The sequence below is a fragment of the Channa argus genome, chromosome 8 (genome assembly GCF_033026475.1).
Source record: "Channa argus isolate prfri chromosome 8, Channa argus male v1.0, whole genome shotgun sequence".
Classification (NCBI taxonomy): domain Eukaryota; kingdom Metazoa; phylum Chordata; class Actinopteri; order Anabantiformes; family Channidae; genus Channa; species Channa argus.
The window spans coordinates 4,927,626-4,941,045 of record NC_090204.1 but is presented as its reverse complement, the minus strand read 5'-3'; the positions used below and the strand labels follow the sequence as shown (position 1 = coordinate 4,941,045).

Sequence of the window (13,420 nt, the reverse complement as noted above, 5' to 3'; positions counted from 1 at the left end):
TTGCTATGGTAATGATGAACTGGCTGACATCCATGTAAGGTGACTCCTGCCGAGAGTGGCTTTGCTTCGTTACAACAATTGACCTATTGCCAGCTTTGCTTTTGCTCCTCCAATGCTTCCCCCTCCCCCTGCCCCTGGGCCCAAAAGAGCCTCATTGTGCAGACAGAAAGCAAGGCAAGCGAGGACTGGTTCTGGTTACTGCGCTGCACTGCATCTGAAACACTCACCTTCCTCCAGGGTTTGCATCTGGAGCTGGTTTCCTGTTCAGGCTGTGCTGGGCAGAGGAGGAGTTTGGCCCGGCTCTGTGATTGGGCGAGATTGAGCCTTTATGGACCCCAGGATGGTTGGAATTGCCAAAGAGTAATCTGTCAATCACTGGCATGTAGATTCAAACCAGAACATGGTGCAAGAAAGAGTTTATGATTGGTGCAAAGGCCTGATCAAGAAGCAAATGATGTCTTCTACCAATAATCCAGTAGTATTTTTAGCACCAGCCAATCTGCTCGGTTTATTGGAGAACAAAGACGTATTGTTTCTATATTACAAAGTCGGTTTTACTTTGAGAAATTTTATGTCACGATAAGAAACCTCTAATAATCTAGTAATTTGAAGTTATTTGAGTAATTGCAAGCTCTAAAATTAGATTGTTTGCAGAGAGTAATGCCATTGTTATTCCATCGTTGTGTGTAATGGTCGTATTAGAGGATGGAAGCAGGACCCGTGCATTCAGTAATGGTGTGTAATAATAACGTTAACTTCCTGTTATTACAGCAGTAATGCTGACCCTGAGCAAAGCCCCAAAAACCACTGCTTTTAGAGTGGACCTTGTGAATTTAGCAGGCTTTTATGTCAATGAGAATATTTTTTAGGGGGAAATGCTAGATGTATTAAGTTAAATGGATGCTTTGATGAAAATCGTACTCGGATCCCAAACCTCGGAAATAACGTGCTTGAATCATATTTTAATGTTAGGCAGCACTTCAATGTTGAGCAGTGTACACAGTCTTAAAAAATTTTTTTATAATCTTATTTTTCACTTTGTTATAACTTGTTCTGCAAAACAAGCGACTATAGAAGTCAAATGTAATGGAAGACACAATACCTGACACAATACCTGACTGTAATTCTGTACTTTTCCAGCACCATGAGTCAAGCATTGTTCAGTTTAACGTCAGCACTGGAAAGAACTGAAGTCAGTCTTCCTACTTAGTTTCACTCAGTTCAGTCTCGGTTCTTCACCAAAAGACCTTAATTTCCTGCTCTAATTCAACAACTTTTATAGATCTCATGAAGGGTTCCAGTAATAGTGCGTGGTTCACCTCACACATGAAAACATACACAAACTGCACCGCTGAGGAAGTTATGCTGTTGTTAACATTTAAAAGTAATTATACAAAGGTGACATGCACCAAAATGACAAAACCGCTTGGGGACAGAAAAAAAGTAATTAACTGTGTTTTCAAATTCTTTTTTTTCTTCTATTTTCTATCTATTCTATACAAATTTAGACTCATCCAGGCAGAAAGACCAAAAAGGGAAAAATAGAACAACCTTATTAGCTTACAGGTCTTAGTGACTAAAGATGACAGGACGCAGGTAGTTAGGCATAAGCTCAAAAAGTCTAACTTCAACACTTGCTATTCCTTTTGAGGTGATTCAAAGCCGCTGCTGACATTGTTTGATGCTGCAAACTACTCAAGGGCAGTAAACACAAAGCCTAAAGTCATGCGAAGATCAAAATGAAAACTCAGAAAATAGAAAGTGCTGAAGCCAAAAACACAAGTTTTTGTATCTTTTTATTGAGCATTTACAAGCCAGAAATGTTGTAAGCCAATGATCCAGGCAACACGTTTTGAAAAATGTTATCATTTTAAATCATATAATCAGCAAAAATCCTTTCCTTTTGTTTTTTCTCTCATTCTCACAGTAATGCATACACTAAACAGCCACTTCTGAAGTGCGTAAGATCATGATGATTGTAAATGCTTGCAGCCGTGTTTCTGCTTTTAATCAGTATTACTAAGGCCGCATCAAGATAACACTGCATAGTGTAACACTGATCAAACCAACAGCAATATCTGGCAGCTACCCTAGAATCTGTCAAGATGTAGCTTAGACCACATGTTGACAACAATAGACAAAAAACATGATGACCACAACTGAGAACATGTACTGAGTATACTGTGCTCAGAGTCTCCACTTAACACTACTAGTTTGGGTTTAAGTAAAGTACTTCTTGATGAATGAGGTGGGGGCACGAGCACCTCTTTCAGCTCCTCCTCTCTACAGACCCAAACTGTAAGCTTCTGATGCCAAAGTTGCATGGCAAAAAGTTCTTGTGAAGCTAGCACTGGTAAAAATGAAAACAGAGTTTGTATGATGTGAATTTCATCTTGGACATGTATGGACAGATGTGAAGGATATCAGCAGCTCTAAAGTGAGAGTTGAAAGAAAAAACGTTTAGTCATTTGCATTTCAACAAGAAAGCCCTAATGTCCTTTTGTCTTTCTCTCCTCATGGCTGTCTGTCACCAAAATGAGCAAGGGAAAGAGTCCAAACATTGTTTGGCAGTTTGAATGAGTGCAACTTGGAGAGGTATTTCATTTCACAACGTTGAAGAAGAAAAATGTGTAGTGAGATTGTGTTTGAACAGTCCTTAGGGTGAGTGATTGGCTACGGGAGGCAGGGAGGAGGTCTTGTTGGACTGAACCGACTTAGCAGGAGAGTGTGTTTCTACGGTATCTTGCTATTTGGGAAGATGTTACACCTTCAGCATTGTCTCTTTGTATCATAGCAATAGCTTACACCTGTTAGGTCAGGAGGTTTTATATACATCATCCCGGAAATCACTAACCTCAACAAATGAAAGTGAAGTTGACCTTATTTCAAGAACAAATTCCAGAGGGGACATGTCCCTTTCCAAAAAAGACAGCCACTGCTACATGAGGGACAGTCAATCAGTTCTGTGGCTTTGGCTCATCTTCTTTGGATCTGATTGTATGAAGACTTTGGCTTATTCAACAATTCTTCTGGGTCAGACACTGGATCCCTCCAGTGGGCCCACCAAAAGGTCCAAAGTCTCTCATTCTCAGAGTTTGTTTGGCTTAGTGAGAGGAACACAGATCTCTTTACAGAGGAATCAATTGTTAAAATCAAATATATGCACAGGGGAAGATGCAGATTTATCCAACACAAACATGCACTTCCCAGTCTACAACCACTCTCTTTATACAATTGTCAACTGTCATCTCAGGCTCAATTCATTCTCAACTTTTTCCTTCAATTGTCACCTATAAAAAAACTATGACACACTGCACTTCCTCCTTTATATCTGTTCTGCCCCACTTTTCATTAAATTTTCATGCTGTACGTCAGACAGATTAGCTATACACCCTTGTTTTATAGGTCTAAGAGCTCACCCTTGTTGTTAGAGTAACCAGTGTTCTGTAAATAGTCCATCGTAAGGGACTATTCCAACCAGCTCAGACAAGCTCACTAAAACAGGTCACTGTGCTTAACACTGGGTTCATCAGTGTCCCTTTACGTGTGTGTGTGTGTGTGTGTGTGTGTGTGTGTGTGTGTGTGTGTGTGTGTGTGTGTGTGTGTGTGTGTGTGTGTGTGTGTGTGTGTGTGTGTGTGTGTGTGTGTGTGTGTGTGTGTGTGTGTGTGAAACTAATTTTGCAAAGTGTTACTTCAGCCAATGACAGAGCTGTGAAATTAGCTAGAAGAATAATGTAGACTAATAAATAGCTTATATTAAATTATGTAAATACTATTGACATCATAATGCAATAAATTAATTTCCCTTTTTTTGTGCCGTTGACCATTGAGAAGCAGAGGGAGATATTCTTCATATGACCCGTGTCTTGTTGGTCATAATAGTCTGTTGAGTCTCTTTTTTTGGAAAAAAGCTTATAGTCGTTTTTGCACAAAACTTCAGAAGAATAGTTAAAGCTTTGACAGAATGGAAATAGGTGGGAAACAACAAGCCTGGATGCAAAGTAATAAAAGTACCTGCCAGCACCTCTGAAGATCACTTGCCTATAAGCTATAAAGTTTTTTTTAGTGTGTACAAAAACTTTTAAAACTAATTAAAACAATGTGTTGTGGTTTTAAACAAGGTTTTGTGATTAGACTATTTCTCAGCTGGAAGTGATGGCTCCTGGGCCCTTGCTGTCTAAAGTTAACAGCAGAGACTCTTGGAGGGTCTTTTACATAGCCAGGAAATAGTCCAACCCATTAATCCCCCTTAAAGAAAAAACTGATGAATCAAACCACCAAACAAGATCAAGTATAACACGTTTTCAGCCCTTTTGCTAGATCGAAGCTAGTTGCTTGCCTCTTACTTAAAGTACTCTCAGTACCTCTCAGCAACAATGTGAATGTGTATTTTCTGAATTATCAAACATATCTTTTTATCTCTGCCACTATAGCACTAAAAATCTTCCTGTGCTACACCACACAAAAACTGCTATCTTCTGACTAACAACTTGCATTTCATGTTTGTCTGTGTTTCACAGGCTCTTGGAGACTCTGATTTCCCTACTGTGCTGAGGCAGCTGCTGCCCCTGATGAAGCCCCGTGGAGGTGAGGACAGCTCCGTCACCGTGTCGAGGACCAGAGAGGATGAGTGCGGGCCTGAGGAGCTGATCCTGCTGCTGATCTACCTGTACTCTCTGGCCCATGAAGCACAGCCAGCAGACCAGGATACTGAGGAGGAAGAGCTGGAGAAGCTTGAGAGGGAGCTGATAGGGGCGCTCACCCTGGTCATCACCCGAGAGATGCAGCTCAGCCCTCTGCTGCAGAAACTCACCGGTAAGAGAAAGTTAATGCAATCACAGCTTCATGATTACTTCCAGGAGCCTACTGATGTTGCCAGATTTGCTGATGGTCTAAAAAGAAAGGATTAGTAGACTAAAGGGGTAACAGCCGATTGTTTATTTCCCTTTTCTGCCTCCAGTGCTGTTAATATGAGGATTTTATCAAACTCTTCACACCCCATCTTTCTTCTAAACTCCTTGTTTCACACTTTTTCCATGCACACACACATTGTGTGGTCCGGCAAGCAGAAACACAAATAGGCAAGTGTGGGAATGTTTGAGTTTGTGCACATATGAGAGAGAAATGGTGTGAGAAAGAAATTACCCCCCACTTCAATCGCCAAGGACCCTCACGACCGCGAGCTGAAAGTTTCTGAAAGTATACAGATATCTGAAAACTTTTGATTTGTTCAGATTTGGCTCAGTTGTGTGCATGCTGGGTTCTTTGGTTTCTGTATAAGTCTTTGTTGCTTTAGCTGAGGTGGTCACTGTGTGGTAGAACAGCTCAAGGCCAGCTATGAATTAACCATCTACCTCCACACTCAGAGTAATAACGTCTTTAACCTTAAGTCTATACACACACAGCGTCCTCCCCTGCCACATACTTCAAAATTAGAGCTACTTTTAGTTTTGCCCCACTCTCTACCTTAGTACACACCCTGAAGTAATAATACACTGCTGTTAGGGTTTTCAGCTCATATCGCATATAGGATCATGAGAGAGGGAGAGAGGATAAATCTGGCTAAAGGACTAATAAAGATTGTTAATCAGTCTTTTGCACTCTTTTATACTCCCTCTCTCTCTCTTTTCTTCCTCATGCTCAGTCTCTCTCTCTTCCTGTTCTACTTGGCTGAGTGCAGCGAGTAATCGAGGGGCCTCCTGGCAGACAGTCTAAAAGACGTGGCTCATTTTTAAAATCCTGAGTCTCTGTTATAAACACTTCATTGGAAATTACCGTCTTGGTGTGCCAGGTGTGTTTTAGAAGGAAAAAAACTATGCGCACACGCATGTGAACACATGTAGTGTAGCCCATGCAAAATTATTTAGCAGTGCATGCACCTTTGTGTGTGTGCATGTGAGCGTTTGTACCAGCGTTTTTATGGCAGCCGATGAAGTGCTTGGCTGGAGTAACATGAGGCAGGAGGTCGTCTGTCTCAGCACTCGCAGCAAAACACTGATTGTGACATTCTCCCCAATTAAATGACTCAAATGGAAACCAGACGTTGAATGAAACCTGGTCAACATGAGAACTATGTTTTTACAAATTCTCCTTTTTTGTTCCCTTTGGCTGCAATAAGCAGCCAGAACTTAGATAAAACATTGCATGTATACGCATTGCAATCACAAACAGGAGACAGAAACACATGCAAGAATTCCAAAAACAAGCAGGATAAGTGGGTTTAGGACAGTACACAGGAGCCTACTAATGCACTGACCCCAACCCTGGTAAAAACAACATTACACAGCGGTTTTAATTCCATGTTTTCTGTCAGCCCTGGATAGACTTTAGTTTATTTTATTTTTTTTGTGCTCCAGCAAATTTCCATGAATGAATTGTTTTTATCAACACAACTTGTTTGTGTATGTATATAGAGAAGATTCAAGATAATAGTTTCTCAAGATTATTTTAGACATGTTAAATTTTTGGGCCTGACATTGGTGACAACTAATCAACAGTATCTAGATATTTGCCTGAAGTTTGCTTTGTTTTGCAAAGTGGAGTCTACAGTCAGCTTTTTTTCCTTTTCTTTTTGTTAATTTGACCGAAAGTTGCTCTGTTTATAAAAACCCTGGTTGCCGTCATTTTGGCCGAAGAACCTGCAAAATTTTCCATTCTTGCCAGATTTTTTAACTGCGGTGGATTAATGATTTTACTGTGCAGCAACTCAAGTACTTTTACTTCCACTCAGTCTGGGAAAAAGTGGGATGAGGTCATCCCTAGAAGTGACCATCACCAACAATGCATTAGTCTGTCGCTTTATTCTTTCTGACTTCTCTACCTTGTCTGTGATCAAGAAAAAGGTTCTGCTTGTTGCAAACTGGGAAATTATGTCTTAAACCAAACTCTCCACAGCCAACACCACATGTGGAAACTGTTGGGATTGGTTGGGGCCAAAGCAGTGAAGGGAGAACAAATGATAGGATTGGCCAGAACCCATTGCTCTCCTCCAGAGTCCTCCAGTCTCATTGGCTGCTGCCAGGCAGTCTGTGGTGTATATGGGTGGTGTGTGTGATGTGTGCAGGTTGTAAATAGCAAAGCAGTCACTGTTAATCTCTCATTCAGATGTGGCAAAAACTACACTGATCATGGTAAGAGAGCAGGAATGAGTGTACCTCAGACTACTTTATGGATTTGTTTCCTGTCAGTTCTCGTGAATTTTGGTTTTCATTGGTGCAGAATCAAACCTTCCCACTCTTATTTTTTATTTTAGTTTTTTTCATCTCTTCTCTCTTCATTGGGGTACTGTAGATAGACCAAAGAAGAAAACAGGCCAACCCAAATGTTCCAAATTCTTCACCCTAGGACATCTAGATAGCTTATGGTGATGGATCATAGTTTGTCTGTACTCGTGTCAGTGTGTGGGTGTACAATTCCAGTAGGGAGAATGTGAAATCCCTAGTCCCCAGATGGTGATGATAGTGATTTACTGGCAGCAGTGACAAAGAAGAGGAGAAGGTTGCAAAAAGACTTGAATTTTAACCAGAGTTTTGGTAGTTTCTTGTCATGTCCCTCTCTCTTTTCTGCCTCAGACACACATTGGGTTTGTTATTCATCCTGTCAGTGGGGTGTGCATGGGGCAAGGGAAGAGGGGAGCAGTGGGAGAGTCGGACCTCCCCATCGCCGATGTTTGGGTTGGCACGGCAACACGGGCCGGTCAAGGGACATGAAAGAGATCACACATAACTCTGGCCACCAATTCTCCGTCTGCCTACTTCTCAAATGTTTTTTTTTTTCTTTTTTTTTTAATTTCCTTTTCCATTTCTCCCTCTTTCTCTCCCTGTTACCTCCCTCTATGTCCCCTATTTCCCTTCAAGGCCCTAAAGCACAAAGCTGGTTGCAGGGGAAGTGGAGCATAAGTTATAATAATGATCACGACTGATTAAATATATTTCCCCTCTTGCACTATGTTTATGAAATTAGTCCCAATTAGTTTTAATTGGTGGTCTTTTTATTTTTTTACTTCCTCCTCTGTTACAGAAACACACACACATATACTGTAGGAAAAGCTGAAGACCCCGCACTGAACAAAGCAGCCAGTGGCGTTGTGCTTCTCTAGTTCATTTCATCTGATAAGCTGATTACGTGGAGCACAGGCTTTAATTAACAGAGGCTCATCAGCTCCTCACTGCTAGGCCAGACAGGCCTGGTTAACAGGCAGGGCCACACACAGTCATGAACAGACCCCCAACCTTGCACCCCACTAACTAAACTCCCAAGTTAACAATTACAAATGGAGGATGAGTCTCCATACGCTACCCTTTTTCCTGTTTCATCTGCTAATTTTGGGTCCACAGTGCAGTGTGACAGTTTTCGCAGGAGGTCATATGCAACCAAACAGGCAAGGTGACAGACCTAAAGTAGAGTAGCAACTGGCAAATGCATTTCGGAAAATTGTCCTCTGACAATAGTTGAGAGAGACTCAAGTGGCTTTCATCTTTCTTTTGTCCTTTTTTTGAAATGTCACCTCTTGAAATGAATATGCAACCTCTTTTAAAATCAAAGTTTTCGTAAATTCATACTGAAAATTAAACCCAAAGTGCCTCATAAAAGTCTTAAACAAGATTATTTTTTCCCTTTTTTTCTGCCAGGAGAATCCAATTAATCATCGGCTGCATGCATGCAGAGTAATGTAGCTCTTAAGTTGTTCCCTAGTTACGAGAAAACTAATGTCTCTTAGAAACCTGATAGAGTACTTACGTGCATGTACAGTCATTTTCATTAGTTTTTATTCTCTCTCACTCTGTCAAAAATTTAACTTATGTAAACATTTCTTCCTGCTTAACAATTAGTGATAGATACATACAGCCACATACATACAGTTTGCTGCTCCGCTTGCCATTGACAGCAAGACACTAACCAAGAAAGCTCTGAAATGCTATGACACTTGGATGTATGACTGGAAAATCATATAAACAATATATTATATTGCACTAGGCACTAAACTAATGAAATTATTAATTTTACAGTTTTAGATCTACTAATAAAATCGAGTGGATTTGTTATGATTTGGCAGTGAAACGTGAAAAACCAGGAAAAGAGAGACACTTCTAATGTTGAATTTTATAGCTTTGAATCCTTTTTATCAAGAGCCAATTTCTTTCAGAGTGTTGTCAAATACTCTCCTGTGAAGTACTGTGCACTATGCAGAAAGAGACAAGGCATCTGTAGTATTGTCACTCAAAAAGAAACCATCTGTCAAAGTGGAGTAGTCAGTCACATCCACAGTTTGTCGGGTAGATTCCAAAGAGCTGGCTCAGAGTCTAGTTTACACCTCTGTTTGTTTTATGGAGTGTGTTAGTGCTCAGCAGAGAATTCCTCTGCTTCTTATTTATGACAGGAAATGCACATCATAAAAGGCTCTGAGGCACTGATATCTCCGCTGGGAGTCGGGCTTGTATAACAAAAAAGGACACTATGACCATCCCACACAGACTTACAAATACATTCACGCACACTCACTGCACAAATTGAAGGCAGGAATACTGCACATACCAGACACATACACACGCCGGCTCCAGAGGGACTCTAACTGAAACAGTGGCCCCTGGCCCTTGCACACGCTTCAGTGCAGGAGAGGGTAAGCCGGTGACCCCTCGTGACTGGTCAGCGGAGGAGTCCAGCCAGTGCACTTTACCCGCTTGCGTGTTTCGTCTTCTGCCTGGGACACTCCTTGGCTCCTCCCGGAAGACCCCCCTTTACAGTCTGTGCAGAATTTAGACTGAGAAGTCTAGAACTCAGAATTTAAAGATGACATGTTGTTTGTAGAGGTCTCCATGTTTGTTCTTTCATAGTCTGATGGCCATAGAAACAAATGTCGTTGCCTGAACAATATTCAGAAATAAGTGTGTATATAAGTGTAGTAGATGTGCGTGAGTCTGTTTTTTGCCAGACCCTCCTGATTTTCACAGAATATCTGTGTTTTATCTGTTGGTGCAGAAGAACCTGTTTACATTTAGGATTCCAGTCAGCAGTGAAAGATGACCTGTCCTAATATACCCGCTTTCCTCCCCAAACTGTCCCCTTGCTCTATCTCCACCCCCTCCCACTCTCACCCCATGCAACTTCCTTCTTTTTTCGCCCACCCCCCACAAAGAACTCTTTAACCTCCTTTCACCTCCAACTCCTCGCCGATGTCAGGTTGTATATAGTTAAATAGAATCATAGGTGTCGTGATTTTTAACTTCTAGATTTTAAAAACTTCAGCTTCGCACTGCTTTAAGCATCTATGCCCTCAAACAGCAATGATAAGTAGAATTTCCCTGTTAGCGTCCTGCACAATGACCAATCTAAGCAGCCCTGGAAGTGAAATTGTGATCCTTCAGCTTGAAGTTCTCCTTCTCGTTTCTGAGTTCTCCTGGCAGAGAATTCCTCCATGGCCTCAACACCAGATGGAAGGTCTCCTGGCGCTACGAGCTGGCCGGGTCATTTCCTGTCAGGAGGCCTGGTGTTAATCAAGCCAGCGGGAACGCCCCTCCCTCCTCCTTTTTTTACAACCCCTCTCCTCATACTCACTCATCTAGCAGAAAGGCAACGAAAAAACACATTCTCTCCTCCCCCATTTTCCCCCTAAATTTTGTGTTCCTTTGTCTTCCATATCATACCCCTGCTTCGTTTAGAATATATCAAACTCCACCCTTAGTGTCTTTAGGTGGTCATAAATTACAACCATGGGCCGTGTTATCAATGTGTCCCTATGGAGGACTGCAGGTCCAGCCAATAGATAGAGGGTGATAGTAAGGAATGAGGAGAAAGGAGTCTTTCTTTACATGTGTCCTGGTGTCTGGTCACTTTCTCTTGGGTCTGGTGCTGTCTACAGGAGTGTGATGGACACAGTCAAAGATAGGCTTATCTCCTTGCTCCTCCTACCCAGCTGACCTCCACACTGACCAGACACAGGCCTAAAATCTGAGGGGGGCCATCAGAGGGAATGTTTGGACTCTAGCCCTCCTGCCTAGTGCTCCTGTTATGTCTGCCTTAATGAGTTAACGGTCTACGTGCCTCATCTGCAGTGTTCAATGGGGAACATTGCCTAAGCTGTGTTTTTCTATGGGGTCATTTACTGTACACACAGGGAGATGCTGGTCTCATGCATATGCAGTTCAGGTTTCCTGGATTTTTCTCATTGATGTAGTCTAACCATAACCAGTCCAAGCATGGAATGGGTACCTATGCATATTGTTAAAAAAAAGGTGATTTTATTCTGTCCATCTGTGATAGATGATTTTCTTTGCTGTGCCAAGTAGACTCTGCCTGATGTAAAAGAAGGTAGCTGCCATTAAGTCCCACTAAGTCTCCATCACATTTTCCGTCTGCCTCTCCATCCTTTCACCTTATCTTTACTTCAGTTCTGTGTGCATATTGGTCCTCTCCATCAGCCTCTCGTGGACACACAAATACACACACACACACACACACACACAAATGCTTCACTGTTCTTTGATGCCAACAGCTGCTTGCTGTCTGCACTGTGAGCTCAGCAGCACAATCACATCCGACTCAGCCCAGTCTCAGTCCAGGTACATTTGTCTGTCTGATAGACAGAGATGGAGGGTGGAATGAACTGGCTGTTGTACCATTTCCTCTTTGTTCAGATGGTGAGAAACTTTTCGATGAAATGAACCACCAAAGCCGTTATCACCACCATCCACATAGTGTGGGTGGATGTTTATAGGGTGATAGTCCCTGTCTGCTGTCGGCCAGAAAAAGAAATCAACCTTGCAGAAAATAAACACAGTAGAACGCACACACATACACACCTCTCTCATAACTGTCCCTTCATGCCTTAGGCATAAAGCTCCCTAACTCTCCTGTACCATGTACATCGCTTCCTTCTCTTCTATCCCTCAAGCAGAACACATAAACTCAAGCCTTGACATTGAAAACACTCACTATTTTTGGCCATGCTTTAATTTCCCTCTCCATACTGTAGCAATAGCAAATGCTAATAATATCCACTGTATGGGATGTGTTATTTCCAGGAAGGGAAGTATGGTCTTAATTTTGTCCCATTTCTGTTCTCCCCCTCCATGCCTCCCTTCTCTCTCTAGACTTTCTCCTTACATATTGCTTCTGGAACTGTTCACAGTTCCTTGGTAACAATGCTCAAAGTTGTACACAGACTCTCTCCTTTAATAAAACACTCCTTTATTTATCAAGTGTTGACAAAGTGACGTTAGTTGTGTTGTGTCTGATTCTGATCTTGGGAATGGGTCGAACCGTGTGTTAAACACACTGGCAATGCTGTCAGATAATGAATGATAAGTTTTAAACTAATCAGAAGATCAGCGTATGTAAGTGATTTATTTTATGTAGCAGAACTTTTATTAGACAATAATGTGCATTTTGTAGCCTAACTGTAGCCCCTCTCACCCTGTTTATCCCTCACACAGACACTCATACATACATATAAAACAAACATCCGCCTCTCAGGTGGGAGCAGCTGCCCTCTAGTAGGCCTCCTTGCATCACTGCACCATAACTGCGCTGTCAAGAGGCTGAACACACACACAGGTGCCTCACACTTTCGCTTGAACTTGAGTTAAATGATTCTAAAACTAGCAAGCCTCTGTGTTTTCAGTTGTGATGTATGTTTCTGACCTATCCATGACAGCCCTTTTTAAGAAGTGTGTGAGCGGATCAGCCCGTTGTGTATTTTGAATGACAGGATTAGGAATATTATATGTTTCTATAGGGCTGGTATGTATGAAGAGCATGTGTCATTAGGAGTGCAGTGTAGTTTTTGTATTATGCTAACCCATTTTTCTAAGTGGTACATATCCTCAGCTGAGGGTTATTATAATTGTGGGTTATTATGGTACACTGTCCTGCCTCGGGCCTGAAATATGATACAAACACACGCACACACAGTCTTCAGTTTTAAGCTATTCTGTGTTTAAAGAAAACATTATAACTGTTGGATTTTTTTAATACTGAACAAAATAAATGTTTGTGTATAAAAAAAGTGTGTAAATGTGTAACATAGAATAGTGGACAAATAGTCTAAAGATGTTCTCCCAACCAATGGGTGGTGTTAACATGTCGAGGTCAGAAATTATAAATGGTCAGTCTGCTAGCAGTCACCATAGAATTGGCCTCATCCACCCTATAATCCACTTTGATGTGGACCTTAACCCCACCAGGATGTGATGTTTATGTGGAATGTCTGCCTGGATGGGTAAGTATACGGTAGGATCCAGTTTGGTTGTTGGTATTATTGTGAGTCCTCGTGTGATACCGTCCATCTCTTGAGGGGATAAGTAGGAAGCTCTGACATTTGCAAGAGGAGCTTCCTGTGATAGGAGTTTTCCTCTGTGTCGATGGGACTCACCACTTTATCTCACCCCCACTCGTTGGCAAGGACTACTTTCTCTTTACATTC

The 13,420-nt window shown here is 41.7% G+C and overlaps 1 protein-coding gene across 1 annotated transcript in view; it reads left to right on the top strand.

Annotated features, from left to right (window-relative positions):
• Positions 1-13,420, top strand: part of scfd2 (sec1 family domain containing 2) — a 76,668-nt gene that overhangs the window by 30,388 nt on the left and 32,860 nt on the right. The window contains exon 5 of the mRNA XM_067513489.1: positions 4,521-4,815. Within this exon, the coding sequence (XP_067369590.1) occupies positions 4,521-4,815 (295 nt within the window). The remainder of the gene's footprint in view (positions 1-4,520; positions 4,816-13,420) is intronic.